Here is a 25,753-nt window from a genome sequence, read left to right on the forward strand (position 1 = left end):
CAGTTGCAAAAACCATCAAGCGCTATGATGAAACTGGCTCTCATGAGGACCATCACAGGAAAAGACCCAGAGTTACCTGTGCTGCAGAGGACAAGTTCATTAGAGTTACCAGCCTCAGAAATTGCAGCCCAAATAAATGCTTCACAAAATTCAAGTAACAGACATCTCAACATCAACTGTTCAGAGACTGCATGAATCAGGCCTTCATGATCAAATTGCTGCAAAGAAACCACTACTAAAGGACACCAATAAGAAGAAGACTTGATTGGGCCTAGAAACACGAGCAATAGACATTAAACCGGTTTAAATATGTCCTTTAGTCCAAATTGGAGATTTTTGGTTCTAACCACAGTGTTAGAATGATGCAGAGTAGGTGAACTGATGATCTCCGCATGTGTTTTTCCCACAGTGAAGCATGGGAAAAGGAGGTGTGATGGTGTGGAGTGCTTTGCTGTTGACACTGTCAGCGATTTATTTAGAATTCAAGGCACACTTAACCAGCATGACTACCACAGCATTATGCAGCGAAACACCATCCCATCTGGTTTGTGCTAAGTGGGACTATCATTTGTTTTCAAGAGGACAATGACCCAACACACCGCCAGGCTGTATAAGGGCTATTTGACCAAGAAGACGATTGATGGAGTGCTGCATCAGATGACCTGGCCTCCACAATAACCCGACCTAAACTCAATTGAGATGGTTTGGGATGAGTTGGACCGCAGAATGAAGGAAAAGCAGCCAACAAGTGCTCATCATGTGTGGGAACTCCTTCAAGACTGTAGGGAAAGCATTCCAGGTGAAGCTGGTTGAGAGAATGCCAAGAGTGTGAAAGCTGCAATTAAGGCAGGTGGATACTTTCAAGAATCTCAAATATAAAACATTTTTATTTGTTTAACACTTTTTTGATTCCATATGTGTTATTTCATAGTTGATGTCTTCACGATTATTCTTCTATATAGAAAATAGTAAAAGTAAAGAAAAACCCTTGAATGAGTAGGTGTGTCCAAACTTTGACAGGTACTGTATATATATTTATTTGTTATATTCTGTTATATTCTTACTATAAAATATAGGCTGTGTGTTGACTGATCAGGTAGGCGTGTCGTCTGTTTAATGAACAAAATAAATTATTGATTTAATTTGGATGGCACAGACATGGCTGCACAGACCAGTAACATACGCCTAATTAAACTCAAAATATGCTAGTCTATTTTTTGGAAAATACATTTTATTAGTCTTATGTTTCTCATGACCTGCCTAAACTAATTAGTAATGGATTTATTTTTGATGGTGTATATTCTCAATTGACTTATTAAAATAGATGCCCACCCACATCTGCAAACCACTACAACCACTTGTGACCGGCATGCGCACTGGAGGTATAAAAGGCCTATGCAGGCAAAAATTAGGTAATGTCCTACTGCCGCCTGTTGTAACAGTAGATGACCACTGGCTCGGATGCCTAACAGAATGTGTGTGGCCATGGCTGATTCACATTCTCCGCATTGGAGCAGGCGGCGAGGCTGGCTTGGAGGGTCCCTCTGGGTCGCTCTCCTTCAGAATCACCGATGTGCGTGCACACACACACACACAGCCCCACTCTCGAACTTGAATACCTCCTATGTACTCTGTAAAAGTGTATGAGTATATATGTATGGTCAGTGCTGTGTGTGTGTGTGTGTGTGTGTGTGTAGAACAGCCTGTGATAATATTAGTATTGATTCAGTGTGGCCAGGCTTTTAATATCAGGGAGACATAGTGCTGAAGGCGTGCACTATTAAACCTCTCCAGATTCCTATCATATCTCTGAACCTTAATAGACCCAGTGTGCTTGCTGGGTCAGGGACACCAATGACGACTTTGGTATGATGTTCGTGTGTGCTGACCTAATTCAGTCTACACCAGAGTGTGTGTGTGTGTGTGTGTGTGCGCGCGCGCGCGCATATGTTCTCACCACTACTCAAAAACAACAGTAACACAGGAGTAACTTCATTAACACACATACAATCTAATGGCAGGAGAAAGGAAAGCAGCTTTCAAAACAGACACAGATCTGTGTAACACAAGTCATGTCTGCTAGCAGAGATGCATGCCAACACTGCATTACCTGTCTGTCTACAGTATACCACTGGCTGATGGAGTCATTATCTACATACACATCAATCTATCCCCCTGCAGGTTCTCACACATCCATCACACTGCCTGTATGGCACTCTGCAGCCCAGGAAAAAAACAACCAGAATGATTGTCCACTTCTACAAGATAGTGCTTTCCGTCCTAAGGAAGATGTGCCATGGGAGTCAGGGATGCATCTCAGGGAACAGTGCTATTTTCTGTGAGAGATGATCGCCTCCCTCTCTCAAGAACAGGAAATGGAGATGTAGAGAGATTGCTAGAATGACAAGATGAAAAGAGCAGACTCGCCGTCGCAGCCTCTGTGTATCAGAACGCAAGTGACCTTTCCATATTAAAGTACAAGACATCCCGGACACACACACAAGTATGGTCGCGCGCACACACATGCAAGCGCACACAAAGAAATGTGCTTATGTCACACACACACACTGCAGGAAGGAGTCTGTCATTGAGGAAAAGGTGCAATCCCAAAATGATCTGTAATAGGGTATTTGGCTAATAAGGCATCAGATGTGTTTCAGCAACCCTAGACAGTTGTATGCTGCTGTAGCTCTCCAGTGATGCTGGCATGTGCCTGGAGCCCAGACAACCTAGCAGATCATCAGACACCACAAGTTAACATTGAGATATGACTAGACAGGTCCAGAATACAGATGACCATGTCCTTTATCACAGTGTGGTCAATGAGAAATAGTGAGAGATTCTGCCACAGCTACAAGCCTTTGCCTTTTCCGGAAGCTCAAGGCATCTAGAGAAGCTCTCCACAGTCCGGAAATGCATTGATGACAAATGTAGTTAAAAAAAAAAAAAAAAAAAGCATAGTAGCTGCATTGTTCCACTTGAAAGAATGTCAGACAATGTCCCACTGAACACCAGAGTATCCCAATGACAACCCATATACCCTGTGACCCAACCACATGAGAGCTATGCCACAGCCAGACACTCTCTGTGTGTGTGTATATATCATTCATAGAAAATGATCTACTCTGCTATTAATGTCACCTCCAAGAACAATCGCCAATGGGGCATGGTGGTGCATGTTCTGAATGAGTCTCTATGCCTTATGAGAGACGCACGTCCTAGTCGCAATGGGGTTTCTCCATAAAAAAATACTTAATGGGCTTTCACTGCTGTACAATGAGCTACAACAATTGTACTTGCCACTTGTATTTATGTAATGACGGACTGTTGTCATTGATTTTATGGCAGAAGGACAGACAATGGTGTAGCCTCTGTCAATTATTCTAAATCAAAGCATTGCAACATTTCCTCTAGAAACACCTATGAAATTATAACCATATATGGTTATTATGTTGCCTAACTACTTAGGTTAACATAAAGCCACTACACTTACCCGCAGATTCTTTGAGTTATTCACGCTGGCCATGGTAGTTCAAAGACGAAGACTCTCCTAATATCCAAACAAGCAACACACTTATGCAATACCAGGTTACAAGCAACGTCCCAAACAGCTCGCACATCCAGAACTCTGATTCCTCAGGAAATAATAAATCAATCAGTTTTTTGGGGGAAACTGTAGTAGCCTAGGCTACAACCTGTTTTTGTATTATTGTCGTCCGTTCCCAAAAAACGGATACCCCTGGCTTGCGCAGGACCAGCGGAGAATGTGGCGGTCATCTGCCCGACCTCATCTCGGCGCTGTCATCCGAAGCCCCTCCGACTCGCTCTTCAGCACCGGACGAGTAAAGACTGACTGCCGGGAGGTCTAACCGGAGAGGCGGCTGAGGAGGCGGGTGTGCTGTGTGCGCACACCGGCAAAGAAGGCTGGAGCGTGGGCAAGGTTTGAAAATAAGGTAAGCGTGTATGTCAAATCCGTTGCTGACTGTGCCTATATCCGTCCACCTATGGAAAATGACATCCTAAATAAGAGACTGCGTGTGCAGTTTTCGAAATAGTGACACATGAAACAGTCACTTTTCCCGAGCAATACCAAATAACTCAAATCGTATATGTGTTAAAAAGGTAGGTTTGCATTGTTTTCTTACGGCGCATTAGTCCACAGCTAAACTACTGCCACCACAGTACCGTAAATCCCTGAAATCTCTCGCCAAAATTTCTATCGCTCAATCAAATACATTTCGAGATTCCATCGCCTGTTTGCGATTTGGAGACTTGGTGTGGCAGTTGTGTGAGTTTCTGGACCCGTCATTGCCTGGAATGTGTCTAAAAATGATCAACCTGTTGTAGGTTGTTTGGAAAGTATGACACTTACTATAATATATCCAAATCAAAATCCGTATTTAAAATCAGGCACTGTGACATTTCACCTCAATACCATGCGAAATATGCAAATAAAAACATCTAAATAGTTGTTTGACATTTCAAACAAATAACTATATTTAAACCAACCCTACTCTAGAAATAAAACATCCGCCTGAATTCCCTGGTCTTTGCTAAATTGCATGGCCCTGTGGGTGCACTGGGAAGTTGGTGTGCGCTGATGCACATCGCGCGGTGGCTGGTGATGGATGGACGGACGCGTTTTGCAGCCTGCTGGAAATGAGAACAGCGTAAACGGATGAGCACTACATAATTAAATGTGAGAACAAACAAGCTTCAAATACAGCGACTGCATGCGCTGACATACGTTTAGAGCAAATCCATTTGAATTCAATCACTTTTTGACAGCATCCCTTTCGATTTAAATAAAACTTTCAATACATGTTTACCCATGGAAGAAGTGGTCAGACACTGACTTTCTGGACCTGAATGCCAACAAGAAGCTAAAAAGTGCTCAAAGTTGACACATTTTGCATAACCCACCATAGGAAATCCATGTCTTCACCAGAAAAGATAAAACAGATGAGTATGATACAATTTAAAACCTTAAAGTTATCAAACAATTGTATTATTTCTTAATCTTTTAGAACAAATATTACATTTTTAAACCTTTAAAAAAAAGGTGCAATATGCAGAAATCGCTCAGCCATTACTACTTCACAGGGGAGGCATTTGATCGTAAACATGTATTTTTATCAAAATGTGTTTGACAGAAATGCCTTCTGCAACATGTGAACTTTCATGTGCCTTAATAACAAACTTGTATGCCATCTGTTAATATGAAAACAATTGTTAAATTACGAGCCTAGTTGGTTTAGCCAAGGGAAAAGCCAGGAACCTTCCTTGCTAGCCATGATTGGCTGAAATAATGGATGGGCTGGACATGCCGAGAGAGGAGTTCGGATTGGTCTGCCATGTAGTGCGCTTCTGTCTATAAGATGAGCTGCCCAGTAGATGTAGGTAATAATTTCTAATGTGGCTTTAAAAAAAAAGATATCACGAAGAACTGCAAAAGTGTTGATAATGCTCTCCATTTTCTGGAGGACCGAGTTTTGACATCAGTGGAATGCCCGGCGGAAGCAGAGTATGACAGCTAAGGAGAAAATTCTGGTGTTTGATTGCAAATACACGGAGGGAGTTGAACAGTCTGTTGTATAAATAAAACTGTCTTCGGATAGATTTTCAAACTAAGGGCAACCATGCCAGTAAGTCATTTTCATTTCCAGTAAAAGTGTAATGTTAGCTAGCTCTGGCACTCCAGATTAAAATGTACAAAACACATGTAGATTAAACCAGCCTTAAGTCTTAATCTTTGGTTTTTTAGTACACAGCCTCACATGTGAATCCTTAAAGAGATGCCATTTTCTCAAAATTGAGGCTACAAATTAAATAAATTTTCAAAGCATAATTACTTTCCCATTGTTCCTCAACTGTAGTGTACATATCATTTTCTAGCTCGAGTCTGTACAGTGCACTCTGGCACTCCAGATTAAAATGTACAAAACACATGTAGATTAAACCAGCCTTAAGTCTTAATCTTTGGTTTTTAGTACACAGCCTCACATGTGAATCCTTTTTGTTCCTCAACTGTAGTGTACATATCATTTTCTAGCTCGAGTCTGTACTTTTATCCAATAAAAAAAATAATAAGTTTCATAATTTGCTACATAAGTCCGAATCGAGCCGGTTGGTCAAGGGGTCTGAATAATTTCCGAATGCACTGTATACTGAGAGAGTGACAATCAAATAAAACACATTGGAGAGCTTACAACTAGACAAAAAGGAAAATGTTCATTTGAGAACACAATACAGAAACATCATAGACAGAACCCCTTCCCCTCCTTATTGCAGGATTGTGACAACAATGCGATTTTGGAGGTATGGCAACCTGGCCATGCAAAATCCAATGTGACTTATTTTCTACCTGTAGGCTGCAATTTCTTTTATTTGTTGGCTTTATGTAGGCTAGTTGGCAATGGCATAGTTGGCAATGGCAATATAAGTTACTTTTAGATTTGTATAATTTATCATTTTGAGACATGACAAATTTATTATAAAATAAATTAAACTGCTCCATGAAAATGTGCATATGAAAATCATAACTGGCACGTAGACTGGTAGAAATGGCAAGATAAATTGACACTCCAAATGGAAAAGGTTGCTGACCCCTGGTGTAGTCTAAAACCGACAACTTCGGGAGTGTAATGGCAAAATCTGTGAAGGCCAGCAGCAGTGGGAGGTGGTGGTTTGGGACAAGTTTTTGTTCTTCTGGTTAGGCTATCTCTGGCTCCCTCGAGTAATGGGTGTGTCTTAATAATTTAATCAGTGTGCTTAAAGCATCAGACAAGCTCAGTAGCTTACATATAGCTGATTTCATTAAAACACATACGGTGTGTCTACAGTATATGGAAAAATATACGTTTAAGAATTTCGACCAGTCGATTGGTCGAAAGACTCTTGGTCGACCAAGATTATTATTATTATTTTTTTTTTAATAATAGGGGACAGCCCTGTTTAGGCCTAATCATAAATGAATGTCTATGAGCCTATACACACCTAAAGGCAATGGCGTCTCCAATGCCCATCATCAACTAGCAATATTTCTAGTTGATTATGGGCACTGGTTAACTATTGGATCAGTCAGGAAGCATATCAGATTGGTCATTTATTTTATTTATTTTTATCAACTTTTATATATTTCAGGGGAACCCAATTGTGACCAGTGTCTCATTTGCAAATGGTGCCCTGAAGACAAAAAACATTCCATCAATACAATACTTTAGGTATTGCCTATATAATAATGTTATATAACTTGTTATAAGCATACATTATATGGCTTATAATAGGCTGTAAATTCAGGATCATTATGAGATAAAACTTATGATCGTCATACATGCTAAAGACAAGTCGTACAATGCTTTATAACTGCATTATAGCCTACCTGCAGCCTTTAAGTCAAGTATTACCATCAGATTTAAGCAGCTATTAAGTGAATCAGAGGTTCTATTTTTATAGCCAATCCAACAGGTCTTAATTACTACAGGGGAGGCCTGGCCTGACTTCCTCCTGTCAGTCACACTGTTCCTTCCTTCTTTACCCAGACAGACAAACAAAATGGCACTGGGAGGAGAGGTCGAAGGATGGCAACCTGGATGGATGGGGTGGGATAGGATGGGTGACGGAGAGGAGAGCCGTGGTTGAGTAAGTATATGGTTGAGCAACGAAAGGGAATGAAGAACAGATGAAGATATTAATGATGAGGTGTAGAAAGGATAGGACAGAACAAGAGTGGGTCTGTTTTGGCTTTGCTTCTACACAAATAAACTCACGCATAACCCATCTCCACATCTATTCTGTCAACAGAGCTCTTCACCTCTGGCTAAGGACTGCGGAGGAGGCTGTCCTGTGACGGTTTGTTATGGTAACCTCTTCACTTTGAGTACTATGACGACTCCCACACACAGCTAAGAGCCAGGGGCAGCATGGTCAAACAGCCGTCGACAACGAGTCTACTGTAGCATCATCAACAACACAGAAGGATGCTTTTGGATTGCATGTAGGATTAAAGACAGTTAACAACAAGAGACAGAAGACTGTTTATAAAAAGCTTGAAACCTACCTCCCAGCGGTCTAAGGCTACAGACACAGGTTCGATCCCGAGCTGTATCACAACCGGGAGTGATCTGGAGTCCCATTGGGGCGGCGCACAATTGGCCCAGCATCGTCCGGGTTAGGGGAGGGTTTGGCCGGGGGGGGGGGGGCTTTACATGACTCATTGCGCTCTAGCGACTTCTTGTGACAGGCCAGGCGCCGGCAGGCTGACCTCGGTCGTCAGTTGAACGGCGTTTCCTCCTCCGACACATTGGTGCGGCTGACTTCCGGGTTAAGCGGGCAAGTGTTAAGAGGCGCTATTTGGAGGGTCATGTTTCAGAGGGCGCATATGACTCGACCTTTGCCTCCCGTGCCCGTTGGGGAGTTGCAGTGATGAGACAACATCGAAATGGGGAGAAAAAGAAAAGAAACATTGTTACTCTGTGTACACGCGCGCGTAGATAGGCCAGGACAACTGAGTTAGAGCAGTAAATATCTTGCAGTTAATAGGATTAGAGTTCCAGGAAGCAGTGGGCACATGGCCAGAGAGGACAACCTACCAAGCGTTCCCTGCCCCACTTCCCTTTACCCTCGGAACACTGAGGTACTGGAAAGCAGACTACACTGCCATACACACTAAATAACAACAACCAGACAAACCGTGTATGGTCACACACACACACAAACTAAACATAAAACAAATAACTGCACACTGACAGCATACAGTAAGTGATAAAATGGAGAGTCTAACCAAAAGGACCACGAATGAGTTGTGGTCCTCAAATGACACCATACTACGTCAATACTGAATAAATGGTCACGTTTGATGTGCTCAAATGCCAACAGAGGACTTAAGTTTCATACCAAATGGAACCCTATACAGGGCACTACATTTGATCAGCCCTAGTGCACTATAAAAGAAATAGGGTACCATTTGGGACGCAAATCATAGTCTGATGCCTTGCATTCCACTGTGGGCAATTCCATTGGTCTGCCTAAACTCTCTAGCTGTGTCCCACTGAGACCTCTTCCTTCCTATTTACTCTCTCACTGGCAAAAATGCTTTCCAAACAAACAACCATCTCTCTTCCTTTCTAAGCAGTTAGTCCCTAGAGTTCCCTTCCTTCCTTCCTCATCATCATACACATCAAGAGCCAAGTCTCCCGTCTTAGTTCTCTCCGTCCTGCTTTCTGTCCGCCCATCCATCCATCCATCGTTCTCCAACGCTCTGTGCTTGTGCAACTTTTGATGGATTTCGTCTTTGATAGTCAATTTTATTAATGAGACATGACGTGGCCTATTTCCTTCCTAGTGGCAAGGGCACATTTCAGTCAGGAAAAGTGGTTTAAATTTTTTAACAACACTCATTGTGAGTGTACGAACAGTAAACCGCTTGGACTGCAAGAAGTGAATGACATTATACATAATGACACACACTGGATCTCATATTATTCAACTATTGTAGTACATGGAATCCTAAATGGATCCTTCTAGATTCTCTCAGCAACAGGCATTAGACAGCCGTGGTCAACAACTGTGGATTCAAGGGGGCTTAAATTCAGACTAAGTGTCCCTGACACATTATCTAAGGAACACGACCGGTGACCTGACACACTGACCAATGACACTTTGAGAGGGTCTTGGCTGAGCAGGGGTTAACAAGGGGTCTTTGTGACAGACAAGTGTCCTGCTCAGCCAATGGGGACTGAGCTGTGTGCTTCCCAGAGCCAATGAAAAAGGTCTGCTGCGCTCCTTCCTCTGCCCCGCTGCTTCTTTCCTCCAGCACTACAGTAAAACGGGCTTAACCTTTGTCTCTCAGTGACTAAGAGATTAGACGCCCATACGGTTCCCCTGCTGGAGGAAGGCTATGGCAATCTGCTTCTTCACACAAGGAAGACTTTTGTGCAGTGCTTTGTGGGGTACTTTTCCTCTCCTCTGCTGTACATTCTGCACATCTCCCTCTGACCCTCCCTCTCCAATTTCCTATTTTCTCCATCTCCCTCTTCCCCTCCCTCTCCAGCCGAGTGTTAACTGGGCTGTCGTCCATCGGCAGCCCAAAAGCAGCAAATTTAATTTGAAAGTGAAAAATTGTCCAGGAGCCAAAAGGGGGAGATTCCAATAGCTTTTTCACAGCTTTTAGAGGTATGATCCACAAGAGAGAGTGGGAGAGCGAGAAAGAGAGAAAAATGTGCCTGCATGCAGCAGGTGCAGGATAAGAGTTTCACAACACAACAGGCAGACAGGCAGCCTTATGGGAAGCAGTCCCAGAGTCAAAGTCAGCCAACTTAAAAAAAGGGCACCGTTTCAACACCCCAGACCCCCACTCCTTCTGTGACCCTGTGCTAGTGACCCCTAATCACGAGCTGGTGGGTAAGGGGTAGCGTGACATCACCCTGTCTGAGGGTTTGTTCCACTGACATCATCGTCAGGAGGCAGAGGGGAGAACAGGCTGTCCAGGCCTTTCAGTACCTCTCTCAGCAACAGAGGCCCCTTTCAACAGCCGGCCCGGCCAACCTCAGTCCAGTCCAGTCCAGTCCTGCCAGCCCAGAGCCTCTGACAGTCTCAGCTCCCACAGTCTTCTCTGGGGAATTTACACCAATAGGTATTCACACAGCCATCAACAGGAATCAGCCAGAACCTCCAGTATAACCTTAATCCTTTGCACTTGTGGGAGTTGTCCTATATGGATAATGCTACATTTAAAATGTTTCTTACAGAAGAAATATGCTATGCATAAGCATGGTAGCAATTGAAAGGCAACAGTTTGGAGAATATGGGGAAATTATTTAGTCCAAAGTTGATGACAACAGTTCACCTGACACAATACTGAATCCAAAACATGATGTTATGAAAACGTGGGGAAGGTGCAACATAAGACAACAAAAAAATGACAAGGGTTTGTGTGACATCGTCCGATGGCCCATGTCTAGACTTTACAGTTCATGCAGCTTTAGTATTCTGATCATAGAGTTCTGAACTCGTCCTGCGTCTACCATTTGTGCTCATTCATATAAATAAATATATAAATAAAAAGTATGCATTCTACAAACTGTGGAATTGGCTAAATATGATCACACAGCAACAACTGATGCCTGTAGCTAACTACTGTAGCTAACAAGCCAGCAAACCTCTGTAGATAGCCAGCAAGCAACACAAAAAATAAATTGCAAACAGGTTAGAAAAACTCTAGCCAAAAACAAAAAACAAAAAAATGATTATAAATATTACGCTAGGAACGCATTTCCTCCAACATTATAATGAAAAGGTGCCTCTCGGGTTTTCTGGAGACTTGTGGGAGGAGTGCTGATGACGTCGCACACTGTATCCACTTTTCGGTAGCCTGATTGCGTCCAGATTGAGAAGAGATCCACATACGATGCATCCCTGACCACGTCCCTGAAGTGGTCCATCTAGACCAGTCTTTTCAATGTGATCTTTGTATTCTGATAGAAGTCGCATGCAATCTCCGAAAGTGTGGACTGTTCCTAATTCATTTCAATGCACTTGTATGACTCAAAGAAGAGTTCTCAACTATAAAGGTGCTTTTATTAGCTCTCCTAGATGAGCCGTTGAGGAACTAGAGCAAGCACACTTGTAGTTTTTTTGTTTGTTTGGAACCCAACCCTGCATCCATCCCCGCCGTCACACAATGTTGTTTACGCAATCCAAAAACGGACCATTATAGATCGCAATCTGGATCAGGTGGGCATCATTTGAAAGCTTGTTCTATTGCTAACAGGACTAGCTAAATTATCAAATACGATCTTACAGTGTTATGCATTCACAGGGCAATTCAGAGAATCCGAATTATCCGAGTGCATAGAAAGGAGTCATGTGCATTCAGGTACGTGTGCCGCCGCAGCAACAAACAAGTGAAGCGCCTTACGTGTACGTGTGTTCGGCTTGCTTGTATGACATCAAAGCGGTATTTATTATAATCCTCAATGTCACATCTTTCAAAATACATAGTCTTCTTAATTTACAGCATTTCCCCTCGCTCGGACAGCCACAAATGTGCAAAAGTTGCCCAAGTAGCGGGAGGGAAGAGGCAATGTCTTGTCACGTGCAGTGCTCAAGTTCAAAACGTCCGTCAGCCAGACCCATACAGCGCTGCGATGCACAGAACCTGAGCTCTGATGTCATTTATAGCATGTTACTGTATAGTCTCTGCGTTCCAATTTAGGCGCCTTATGCTATTTTCAACCCATATATGGGTACAAGTATAAAGGGTTAAGGGGACTCACCAGGTCTTCTACAACTGCAATAGATTGAGAACCACAGAGAGCAGTGTACTATTTTTGCTATTACCTAGGGAAATTGTGCTGAGACATGTATACATCTACTGGTATGTCATTAATTGAACAGTACCAATACAAATACTGAAAATACTGAAATACATATTTTTTATGCAGCAGCAAGAGGTCCAGAGGTCAACGTTTCAGAGTGTGAATTTACTGGCCAGTGAAAAAGGACATGGACGTTAAAAGCCACATACTTCGGCTGGTTGACGCCCAACAGAGCCAAAAAGGGAATCAAATTCAAAGCATCTGAAGTTAACACCCACAATGTACACGCCAATGAAATCATTTGCCAAGATTAGCATCTTCCCGCTTAGCCTACTTATTTTAGTCTATCCTCACAACTGAAGACCTGAGCGATGAGCTTCTTCGTTTTTGTACTATGCCTGTGTAATTTAATACAAACACAAAAGGTTTGGACACACCTACTCAAAGGTTTTTCTTTATTTTGACTATTTTCTACATTGTAGAATAATAGTGAAGACATCAAAACTATGAAATAACACATTTGGAATCATGTAGTAACCAAAAGTGTTAAACACACTGCTCAAAAAAATTAAAAACTAAAATACACTGCTGAATGAATGAAATATTCAAAAAGTTAATGTGCTGACAACAAAAACACAAAAATGATCAATGAAATCCACCCCTGGATTTGGAGTCACACCATGAGGCTGACCCTTTGATGTAACCGTCAAAAACTGGTCATGCTGGACGCCTGGGATGCTCCTGATACAGGCAGGATCTCCTCCCAAGAGCACAAATCCTGGACAGTCTCCATGGCGGCGAGACATGATGTCCCAGACTGTGGGAGCAGGCGGGCCAGCCCATAGCATCAATGCCTTCCTCTTTCAGAACTGTGAACCTCCAGCCACATAAGGTCTAGCATTGTCTTGCATTAGGAGGAAGAGCATCAGCATATGGTCACCAGTGGCGTAATTTGCCAATCTTGGTGTTCTCTGGCATCTTGGTGTTCTCTGGCAAATGCCAAACATCCTGCACGGTGTTGGGCTGTAAGCACAACCCCCACCTGTGGACGTCGGGCCCTCATACCACCCTCATGGAGTCTGTTTCTGACCGTTTGAGCAGACACGTGCACATTTGTGGCATGCTGGAGGTCATTTTGCAGGGCTCTGGCAGTGCTCCTCCTGCTCCTCCTTGCACAAAGGTGGAGGTAGCGGTCCTGCTGCTGGGTTGTTGCCCTCCTACGGCCTCCTCCACGTCTCCTGATGTACTGGCCTGTCTCCTGGTAGCGCCTCCATGCTCTGGACACTACGCTGACAGACACAGCAAACATTCTTGCCAAAGCTCGCATTGATGTGCCATCCTGGATGAGCTGCACTACCTGAGCCACTTGTGTGGGTTGTAGACTCCGTCTCATGCTACCACTAGAGTGAAAGCACCGCCAGCATTCAAAAGTGACCAAAACATCAGCCAGGAAGCATAGGAACTGAGAAGTGGTCTGTGGTCCCCACCTGCAGAACCACTCCTTTATTGGGGGTGTCTTGCCAATTGCCTATAATTTCCACCTGTTGTCTATTCCATGTGACATTTATTGTCAGGGTTTCTTCCTAAGTGTACAGTTTGATTTCACAGAAGTGTGATTGACTAGGAGTTACATTGTGTTGTTTAAGTGTTCCCTTTTTTTTTGAGCAGTGTATTTTCCAGATCGAATAACCTTCATGTCTTAAATCCACAGTAAAACGAGTCCTATATCGACATAACCTGAAAGGCCGCTCAGCAAGGAAGAAGCCACTGCTCCAAAACCGCCATAAAAAAGCCAGACTACGGTTTGCAACTACACATGGGGACAAAGATCGTACTTTTCGGGAAAACGTCCTCTGGTCTGATGAAACAAAAATAGAACAGTTTGGCCATAATGACCATCGTTATGTTTGGAGGGAAAAGGGGGAGGCGTGCAAGCCCAAAGAACACCATCACAACTGTGAAGCACGGGGGTGGCAGCATCATGTTGCGGGTGTGCTTTGCTGCAGGAGAGACTGGTGCACTTCACAAAATAGATGGCATCATGGAGGTAGGAAAATATATTGTGGATATATTAAAGCAACTTCTCAAGACATCAGTCAGGAAGATAAAGCTTGGTCACAAATGGGTCTTCCAAATGGACAATGACCCCATACTTCCAAAGTTATGGCAAAATGGCATAAGGGCAACAAAGTCAAGATATTGGAGTGGCCATGACAAAGCCCTGACCTCAATCCTATAGAAGATATGTGGGCAGAACTGAAAAAGTGTGTGCGAGCAAGGAGGCCTACAATCCTGACTGTTCTCCCTGCTACCGCACGGCAAGCGGTACCGGAGCACCATGTCGAGGTCCAAAAGGCTTCTTATCAGCTTCTACCCCCAAGCCATAAGAATCCTGAACAGCTAATCAAAGGGCTACCCAGACCCCTCTTTTACACTGCTGCTACTCTGTTTATCTATGCATGATCACTTTAACTCCACCTACTTGTACATATTACCTCATTTACCTTCACTAACCTGTGCCACCGCACATTGACTCTGTACCGGTACCCCCTGTATATAGTCTCCACATTGACTCTGTACCGGTACCCCCTGTATATAGCCTCCACATTGACTCTGTACCTGTACCCCCTGTATATAGCCTCCACATTGACTCTGTACCTGTATCCCCTGTATATAGCCTCGCTATTGTTATTTTACTGCTGCTGTTTAATTATTTGTTACGTTTATTTTTTACTTTACACATTTGTCCTCTTAACTTCTTAAAGCATTGTTGGTTGAGGGCTTGCAAGTAAGCATTTCACCTGTTGTATTCGGCACATGTGACAAATAAAATGGTATTTGATCATACAGCCTTAATGTCTAAAAAAAATGATAGCCCAACATTTGTATCACAACTAAAGTTACAAAAATAACTCAACTAAGCATATAGGACGACAGGTTTCTTTGTTAACCACTCAACACAAAATAGCCGTGTGCACACACGTCACATCTACTCCCGTTCTCCTTCTCCAGCGCTCGATGTCGCCGGTCTACTAACCATCGGTCCTGGCAACCCATCTTTACTCAAACCTGGCAACCTTCCTAACATACACCTGCGCCTCATCATTAGGCACACCTGGACATCATCACCTCCCTGATTACTTCCCTTTATCTAGCACTCTGTTGTTATCACCCACCAGGCAGATACCAAATAGGGCTAAAAGACCATATTATGGCAAGAACAGTTCAAATAGGCAGAGAGAAATGACAGTCCATCATTACTTTAAGATATGAAGGTCAGTCAATACGGAACATTTCAATAACTTTGAAAGTTTCTAAAAGTGCAGTTGCAAAAAACATCAAATACTATGATGAAACTGGCTCTCATGAGGACCACCACAGGAAAGGAAGACCCAGAGTTACCTCTGCTGCAGAGGATAAGTTCATTAGAGAGTTACAGGCCTCAGAATTTGCAGACCAAATCAGTGATTCAGAGTTCAAGAAACAGACAACATCAATTGTTCAGAGGAGACTGTGAAATCAGACCTTCATGGTCGAATTGTTGCAAAGAAACCACTACTAAAGGACACCAATAAGAGACTTGCTTGGGCCAAGAAACACGAGCAATGGACATTAGACCGGTGGAAATCTGTCCTTTGGTCTGATGAGTACAACTTTTAGATTTTTGGTTCCAACCGCCGTGTCTTTGTGAGACGCAGAGTAGGTGAACGGATGATCACCGCATGTGTAGTTCCCACCGTGAACCACGGAGGTGGTGGTGTGATGGTTTGATGGTGCTTTGCAGGTGACAATGTCAATGATTTATTTAGAATTCAAGGCACACTGACCCAGAATGGCTACCACAGCATTCTGCAGCGATATGCCATCACATCTGATTTGCGCTAAGTGGGACTATCATTTGTTTTTTAACAGGACAATGACTCAACATACCTCCAGGCTGCGTAAGGGCTATTTGACCAAGAAGGAGAGTGATGAGTGCTGCATCAGATGACCTGGCCTCCACAATCACCTGACAACTCAATTGAGATGGTTTGGGGTGAGTTGGACCGCAGAGTGAAGAAAAAGCAGCCAACAAGTGCTCAGCATATGTGGGGACTCCTTCAAGACTGTTGGAAAAGCATTCCAGGTGAAGCTGGTTGAGAGAATGCCAAGAGTGTGCAAAGCTGGCATCAAGGCAAAGGGTGGCTACTTTGCAGAATCTAAAATATATTGATGTTGAACACTTTTTTTGGTTACTACATAATTCAATGTGTTATTTCAGTTTGTCTTCACTATTATTCCACAGTGTAGAAAATAGTAAAAAAAATACAAATTAAAACTAGAATGAGTAGGTGTGTCCAAACCTTTGACTGGTACTGTTCTTTGCCCACTCCACGATCAGCTGGCGCAACTGGGGACGTCGAAGGATGAGGTCCTTCGCGTTCTTCAATGTCTAGATCTTCTCAAGGGGAGTCTCCCCCAACGAGCGGATAATCCTCTACCATGAGTCGACCTAGCACCCCAGCCCATTCAGCAGTCTGCCCAGGTCAGCGATGCCCATGTGTCCCTTACAGATAAATGACGGAATTCCATCCAGCTCTAGTGGATTAAGGTGCCGCAGGGAATTTTATTGACCAGGCCTTTGCCTCCTCCCTGAAGACAACATCATACCCTTTCTCCTCTCCGTTTCCGGTTCAAGCACTGGATAACCGACCACTGGGATCTGGCACAGTCACACACACCAAGAAAGCCTCTCCTTCCTTATCATCCAGGCACCCGTAGAAAAATGTTGTCCTCAGCTTCACATGGCTCCAAAGCCATGACCCAAACATCTCCTGGCCGAGGATGGAGATTACAGCCTGGGCACCCGGAAGACCTGCTTTCCCTAACCCTGTTCCACGTCGGTTGAGAGTCCTGTGGTTACCATTCAGGCCAACATCCCGGAGGTTTACCAGGATCTCCGGGAGGTTTTCTCCAAGGGTCGCGCCACCCGTCTCCCTCATCGTCCCTGGGACTGTGCCATCGACCTGCTAAGAGACAATGTGCCTCCACATCTACCCCGTTGGTGGCTGAAGCAGAGGCGATGGAGGAGTTTATCCAGGAGGCTCTCCAACAGGTTTTCATCCGCCCATCCACCTCCCCTGTATCGGCAGGTTTCTTCTGTGTGGCCAAGGAGGAGGGGAGGGGGTCTTCATCAGTGTATTGACTCCAGAGGTCTCAATGCAAAATCACCACCAAGTGCTGCTACCTGCTTCTCTAAATTAAGCCGTTTTATCCCTCTCTCTGGTCTCCCTACCACTCTCCAGGTCGCTGAGGTCACTGTTTCAGCAGGTCTTCCGGCACTATGGCCTTCCGGAGGACATGGTCGGAGACTGTGGTCCCCAATTCACGTTGCATGTATGGAGAGCCTTCATGGAGAACCTGGGGGGGTCACGCCTGACATCCGGGTACCAGCCTCAGTCCAACAGGCAGGTGGAGAGGACCAACCAGGAGCTGGGGAGGTTCCTGAGAAGTTACTGCCAGGACCAGCAGAGGGAGTGGACCCGGTTCCTTCCCTGGGCAGAGCATGCACAGAACTCACTTCATCACTCCTCCACCGGGTTGTCTCCCAGTGCGTCCTGGGGTACCAGCCGGCCCTGGCCCCGTGGAACCCGAGCCAGACCGAAGCCCCTGTGGTGGATGAGTGGTCCCGGCGCGCAGAGGATGTTTGGGAAGCTGCCCACGTGAGGCTCCAACATGCCGCCTGTCACCAGAAGGAGAAGGCGGACTACCACCGCAGTGAGGCACCCGTTTTCCTTCCTGGTGATTGCGTCTGGCTCTCCACCAGGAACCTCCCGCCTGCCCTGTCGGAAGCTGAGCCCCCAGTTTGTGGGACCATTCAAAGTCCTCCGAAGAGGATGAGGTAACTTACTGCTTCCCAATAACTACCGGATCTCACCCTCTTTTCACTTCTCTCTCCTCAGGCCGGTGGTTCTTGGTCCCCTGGCTGATGCCTTCCCCAATGTATACATTCCCACACAGATAGAAATACACAAATAATAACATGGGCATGGATTTCTGTTCTATGCCAAAATTCACTTATATAATCACAAAAGATAAAACACATTAATGTGCATACTGTAATCTCAAAGTACACAAACAGAATTAACACATATGTAAATGACATGTACAAATAGAAAAGCAAACATCTAAGAGCAAAAAAAAACAAAAAAAAACATTAAAAGCTTTTTCCACACACAAGCAGTACATTTATATACATTCAAAGATCGCCACCATCTGTAAAAACAACATCCACAGCCAGCTGCATCTCCAGAGTAACTTTTGAGTTTATGGCTTGTGTTTTAAATTTCACCGCTTGAGCAATCCAGTTACTTATGAGGTTGTTGACACTATAAAAGTGTGATTTTTCCGTTTTTGCTTTTTTTTGGAGGGATTGAATGTACAACTTTCTACTCAGTGCCAATTTGAATCAGGTTGATTTGATTTGCTTTATCACTGTATTGATGTATATCTTATCATGCCATAGTGCTAGGTTTGTGTGAGGAGTGCTAGGCTAGGAAGAAAATAGAGAAAGAAGAGTGAAAGCAAGGTCATGATAGAGATTTTCCAAAAGGAGTGTGGATGAGAATAGAGGGAATTACACTTGTTAGAGAGTGCATGGGAAGGCCAGAGCAGGACATTCGAGTGGAAGGAGAGAGTGGGCAGCAAGGCAAAAGAGGGGAGAGAAAGAGGGGTTGGAGAGGCTGGGTCGGGCCCAGCTACTGTTGCTGGGCTGGCAGGCTCCTCCTGCACCCTCCTGGCTAGTGTTGATCAAAGGAAGCTGGCTCAAGCCGAGGCATTTCACCGGTTCCTGCACACACAGAGTGCCCATTGAGGCGAGGCCTGCTCCTAGTCCTAACCAAACCAGGACCCAAGCTGGGGCCAGTGGAGGGCTGGGCGACCATATACAATGCCCCCTTTTTCCCCACCACCTCCCCCATGCCCACTCCCTCTCCACAACTGCAGGGAATATTGGTGGCACAGTTACAAAGAGACAGATGCAAAGACAGAGTCCCATTTACGATAGAACCCAGAGAGATCAGGATGAGGATACAGACATGTAGTGTCCCTCACCGAAACAACATGATTCTGTATAAAGGCTTACTGACATAGCTACTACTCTTCAAAAACATACATGGGAGGAGTGGAGTGACCCGTTGTGTAGGAATGTTTTGGCCTCATGTAGGACTGTATATTCAGCTACTCAACAGGCCTATCTGGGTTGGCTTGCACACCTTCTCTGTGGAAGGCAGGTCTGTGATCAGTTAGTCTACTTCAACAACCTTACTGCTGAACCAACAGTGGGAGAGGAGACCCTGGATCTCCCTGCTGACTCAATGAATGGGTGGATGGACCCTTGCAGTACCTTTGAATGTACACTATTTCTTCTGGTCATCTGTGCCTTAAACAAGTAAATGAACAAAATCAGAATTGAGCTAAGTATGTGATGGCAGCCTGTCTGAAGTAGGCAGTAGGTACTCAGGCAGTTTAACTTGTTCCAGTCACCTTTCAAGACCCAGAGCAGGTCAGTGGAACTAAAACTGACTCTGGCCATGGCTAGTTTAGGGTTGTGCGAAAGGTCAAACTAGACCGCCCTGGCAGCATCCAAACATTGACCCTATGGAGGTCATGGCCGGGGGGTCAGAAGCTCAGTTACCATGGCAAAAAGCGTGCCAGGATCAGCAGCAAGTTACTCAAGCAGTGATGGCATTCACATCTGCCTTGTTAGTCTACATTACTGTACAGGTACAATAAGGAGCCTACATTCCTTTCACGACCACACATTCAAACCCAAAAATATCATTGAAATAAATTGAGTCTTCAATCCCTTTGATGCTTTTGTTGCACACAACAGTTGTCAGTATCGTCACTGTGGATATAAAAGAAGCCATGCCAGTGTTGTTCAGCCTGGGTAGGGCTGGCTGGGTCTTACTAGGGTGTTACTTGTTGGGTTAACTAATCCTGAGCAGATGATCTGTGATCTGTCTAATCACTTGCCAATCAGAGGCAGCAGCGCGCCGGCGGCGTCAGGAGCAACAAGAGGGGAGGGGTTCAGCAGCCCGGTAGCATCCTGCCATGCTCCAGTCTGGACCCCTGCTGAGTGGGGAAGGGCACCCCCGGTGTGAGAGCTGGGTGTAGTATCACGCACACACAGAGAGAATATGCGAGTGGAGTCGGAAATCCCGCTCATCGCTCACATCCTTTCCAACCACTCTGCTAAAAAAATGCTTCGTGCTCACAGGCAGAAAAATAAACTGCCTCCAAATTAGCTCCATTTATTATTTTTAAAAAATCACAATTCAACCAACAACCATCTTTTTTTTAATGACTTACCACTTGGTTTTGAAGTATTGAAACCAAACCATATGATTTGAATGAAAGTATTTTAATAAACATGAAAAAGTATTGTAAGAAGCTCTTATCATTTCAAAAATAGGCCACGTTATCTTAAACAGCATATAAACTCTATATACACAAAAGTACATGGACACCCCTTCAAATAGGGGATTCAGCCATTTCAGCCATACGTGTTGCTGACAGGTGTATAAAATTGAGCACACATCCATGCAATCTCCATAGACACACTGTCAGTAGAATAGTGTATAATGTATAGTGTCAACTATAAAGTCTGATAGAGGATGAATAATGGTCTGTGGCTGTTTTTTCATGGTTTGGGCTAGGTTCCTTAGTTCCAGTGAAGGGAAATCTTAAAGCATAGCATACAATGACATTCTAGACAATGTTTACAACTTTGTGACAACAGTTTGGGGGAAGACCCTTTCCTGTTTCAGCATGACAATGCCCCTGTGCACAAAGCGAGGTCCATGCAGAAATGGTTTGTCGAAAGTGTGGAAGAACTTGACTGGCCTGCACCAAGCCCTGATCTCAACCCCATTGAACACCTTTGGGATGAATTGGAACGCCAACTGCAAGACAAGCCTAATCGCCCAACATCAGTGCCCGACTCACTAATGCTCCGGTGGCTGAATGGAAGCAAATCCCTACAGCAATGTTCCAACATCTAGTGGTGTGGGGGCTGTTACAGCAGCAGGGGGGGGGGGGGGGGGGTGGACCAATTTATATTAATGCTCATGATTTTGGAATGAGATGTTTGACGATCAGATGTCCACATACTTTTGGTCATGTAGTGTAGGTCAGGAGCCAGACAGAGTCTAAAGAAAGCAAATGATTTATTTAGGCTACAATCTACAGAGATATACATTGTGAAGCATTTGCGAGTGCGACACACAGGGAGTCAGGGACATTAAGCTCTCAACATTTAAACAACGTTTTGTTGTAAATCATTGTTAGTCTATAAATTGTGCATATACGCCGTGACTTAGAATGAAAGACAAATTAAACAGTGCCTTTGAAAACATTTTTTAGAAACGAGTCTGTAGCTTCAGGCTCATGTGATGGTGCCTGGAGAGCGCTTGCCGAGCCACTGGAGATGCTAAACACCCTTTTGGCCACTCTTGCCAGGCTGGTCAGGGATGCAGAGTTGTTTTTTCTAAAAGTAGGCCTAAAGGTTTAGGCAAAATAACCCAATGAAAACGGAAAGCTCCTTGAAAGTTGGATAATGCCAGGAATATTGGGCTAAAAACAATTATGGCCTATTGTACACTTGTACACGTCAACTATGACAGACAAAATTAGGGGGGGGGGGAATCCAGAAAATCACACTAGGATTTTTAATGAATTTATTTGCAAATTTTGGTGGAAAATAAGTATTTGGTCATCTACAAACAAGAAAGATTTCTGGCTCTCACAGACCTGTAACTTCTTCTTTAAGAGGCTCCTCTGTCCTCCACTCGTTACCTGTATTAATGGCACCTGTTTGAACTTATCAGTATAAAAGACACCTGTCCACAACCTCAAACAGTCACACTCCAAACTCCACTATGGCCAAGACCAAAGAGCTGTCAAAGGACACCAGAAACAAAATTGTAGACCTGCACCAGGCTGGGAAGACTGAATCTGCAATAGGTAAGCAGCTTGGTTTGAAGAAATCAACTGAGGGAGCAATTATTAGGAAATGGACGACATACAAGACCACTGATAATCTCCCTCGATCTGGGGCTCCACGCAAGATCTCAAAATGATCACAAGAACGGTGAGCAAAAATCCCAGAACCACACGGGGGGGGACCTAGTGAATGACCTGCAGAGAGCTGGGACCAAAGTAACAAAGCCTACCATCAGTAACACACTACGCCGCCAGGGACTCAAATCCTGCAGTGCCAGACGTGTCCCCCTGCTTAAGCCAGTACATGACCAGGCCCGTCCGAAGTTTGCTAGAGAGCATTTGGATGATCCAGAAGAAGATTGGGAGAATGTCATATGGTCAGATGAGAAACCAAAATAGAACTTTTTGGTAAAAACTCAACTCGTCGTGTTTGGAGGACAAAGAATGCTGAGTTGCATCCAAAGAACACCATACCTACTGTGAAGCATGGGGGTGGAAACATCATGCTTTGGGGCTGTTTTTCTGCAAAGGGACCAGGACGACTGATCCGTGTAAAGGAAAGAATGGGGCCATGTATTGTGAGATTTTGAGTGAAAACCTCCTTCCATCAGCAAGGGCATTGAAGATGAAACGTGGCTGGGTCTTTCAGCATGACAATGATCCCAAACACACCGCCCGGGCAACAAAGGAGTGGCTTCGTGAGAAGCATTTCAAGGTCCTGGAGTGGCCTAGCCAGTCTCCAGATCTCAACCCCATAGAAAATCTTTGGAGGGAGTTGAAAGTCCGTGTTGCCCAGCAACAGCCCCAAAACATCACTGCTCTAGAGGAGATCTGCATGGAGGAAGGGGCCAAAATACCAGCAACAGTGTGTGAAAACCTTGTGAAGACTTACAGAAAACGTTTGACCTCTGTCATTGCCAACAAAGGGTATATAACAGAGTATTGAGATAAACACTTGTTATTGACCAAATACTTATTTTCCACCATAATTTGCAAATAAATTCATTAAAAATCCTACAATGTGATTCTCTGAATTGTTTTTTTCTCATTTTGTCTGTCATAGTTGAAGTGTACCTATGATGAAAATTACAGGCCTCATCTTTCTAAGTGGGAGAACTTGCACAATTGGTGGCTGACTAAATACTTTTTTTGCCCCACTGTAAGTACTTTGCTACAATGACACACTTAACTACCCACCTCGTTCCTTTCTTTTAGCATAGGCACCTAGTAAGTACACCTTCATGCTTTCGGGATACATGTCTTTTCAGATTCCACAATGTTCTTCAGCTGTGGACACTATATCACCGCATTCCCTTGCTTACTCATCTTTTGCACCGGTGTGTTTTATCGGTTTCTTCATGAAAATATTGTGCCACCTCCATGACAGTAGCAAGGGGCTATAGCAGCACACAAGTAGACAACAAATGCATGCTGGGCCGGGCATGCCCTGAGCTCATTAAGTGAGCGCTACTGAAGCAAAATTGGTAGCGGCCAAGAAGGCCAAGGCTACAGCCCTGGGGAATCTCGCTCCGAGCTTCAGTCAAATTGGGCACGCTCCTCTCCTCACTCCGGTGGTAAGAAACACTATTGTTACTGTAGCTTCATCAATACATGACCAATGCACATTGGTACACAATCTTAGACTGCCCTCTGGGCCACTCTCCAGAACACACAGCCTCCAGACTAATTATAGCCATGGGAGAGAGTGGTCATCTAGGGCCCTCCCTTCTGCCTGTGATCTCTCAGTAAGCGGACAGGGAGCATAGGACATGTTGGACAGACCCTGGAGACTGGAGAGCACTACTTAGTCACTCAGACATGAGGCATATCTACTATATAGGTCAATAATATACAGTTAAGTAGTGTATGTGCGTGTGCTCGTGCGTGTGCCCGTCCAGGCTGTGCTATGACATTATGCTGACCCTCTATTGGGAACCACGCATTTCACTGGACTGTTTCCTGTTCCCATCAGCCAGCAGCAGCGTGGGCTCGGAATCCCTGCATTCCAGAGTGTTTCACAGCGCTGTCACTGATGAGGCGTTTTACTGTGGCCATAATGGGCGTCGTAACGGAGGTGAGTGGCAGCCATGAAATAAAGGGAAGCAAGAAACACAGCTCAAAGAGGAGCCGAGAATGTGGTCACGACTGTTCAAAAAGGGACGTGTTAAAACCTGAACAAAACGGGGAAGTTAGGAGGAGTAGAAGAAAGTCTTTCTAGATGACTGAAAACAAACCAAGGAGTTAGGGACCAGTGTTTCCTCTCGGATGTTTTTGTTCAGCAGCAGTGACATTTTGTCATGGGGCTGAGAGAAAATTTCTTTGAGACCTAACAATCATCAAAATAAAAATTGATTGAAAATCAAACTATAAATAAATAAAATACACAAAGTCATAAGTTTACATAGCCAAATACATTTCTACTCAGTTTTTCCACAATTCCTGACATTTAAGAGTACAAATTCCCAGTCTTAGGTCAGTTAGGATCACCACTTAATTTTAAGAATGTAAAATGTCAGAATAATAGTAGAGAGTATGATTTTTTTCAGCTTTTATTTCTTTCATCACATTCCCAGTGGGTCAGAAGTTTACATGCACTCAATTAGCACATGGTAGCATTGCCTTTAAATTGTTTAACTTGGGTCAAACATTTCAGGTAGCCTTCCACAAGCTTCCCACAATAAGTTGGGTGAATTTTGTCCCATTCCTCCTGACAGAGCTGGTGTAACTGAGTCAGGTTTGTAGGCCTCCTTGCACACACACACACTAAGTTCTGCCCACAAAACCTTCTATAGGGTTGAGGTCAGGGCTTTGTGATGGCCACTCCAATACCTTGACTGTTGTCGTCCTTAGGCCATTTTGCCATAACTTTGAAAGTATGCTTGGGGTCATTGTCCATTTGGAAGACACATCAGCGACCAATATTTAACTTCCTGACTGACTGAGGTCTTGCTATGTTGCTTCAATATATCCACACAATTTTCTTACCTCATGATGCCATCTATTTTGTGAAGTTCACCAGTCCCTCCTGCAGCAAAGCACACCCACAACATGATGCTGCCACCCCCGTGCATCACAGTTGTGATGGTGTTCTTCAGCTTGCAAGCCTGACCCTTTCCCTCCAAACATAACGATGGTCAAACAGTTCTGTTTGTTTCATCGGACCAGAGGACATTTCTCCAAAAAGTACGATCTTTGTCCCCATGAGCAGTGGCTTCTTCCTTGCTGAGCGGCCTTTCAGGTTATGTCGATATAGGACTTGTTTTACAGTGGATATAGATACGTTTGTACCCGTTTCCTCCAGCATCTTCACAAGGTCCTCTGCTGTTGTTCTGGGATTGATTTGCACTTTTCGCACCAAAGTACGTTCATCTCTAGGAGACAAAACGCGTCTCCTTCCTGAACGGTATGATGGCTGCGTGATCCCATGGTGTTTATACTTGTGTGCCATTGTT

At 44.3% G+C, this 25,753-nt stretch overlaps 1 protein-coding gene and 1 long non-coding RNA gene across 3 annotated transcripts in view; one reads left to right on the forward strand and one right to left on the reverse strand.

The window, feature by feature from the left end:
* The window catches only part of LOC115139714 (rhotekin-like), an 88,449-nt gene that overhangs the window by 57,769 nt on the left and 4,927 nt on the right, over window positions 1-25,753 (reverse strand). The window contains exon 1 of one of the 2 annotated variants that reach the window (XM_029677407.2): window positions 3,494-3,684. The exons of the other annotated variant lie outside the window; for it this stretch is intronic. Within the exon in view, the coding sequence (XP_029533267.2) occupies window positions 3,494-3,526 (33 nt within the window). The 5' untranslated portion in view covers window positions 3,527-3,684. Of the gene's footprint in view, window positions 1-3,493; window positions 3,685-25,753 lie in introns of those variants that run through there. 2 annotated transcript variants of the gene reach the window in all.
* Window positions 3,867-8,024, forward strand: LOC115139715 (uncharacterized). The gene is made up of 3 exons (XR_003865146.2): window positions 3,867-3,953; window positions 7,542-7,641; window positions 7,804-8,024. It is a non-coding gene; the product is annotated as an uncharacterized LOC115139715 (long non-coding RNA).

Source organism: Oncorhynchus nerka, linkage group LG13 (assembly GCF_034236695.1).
Source record: "Oncorhynchus nerka isolate Pitt River linkage group LG13, Oner_Uvic_2.0, whole genome shotgun sequence".
Taxonomy (NCBI): Eukaryota; Metazoa; Chordata; class Actinopteri; order Salmoniformes; family Salmonidae; genus Oncorhynchus; species Oncorhynchus nerka.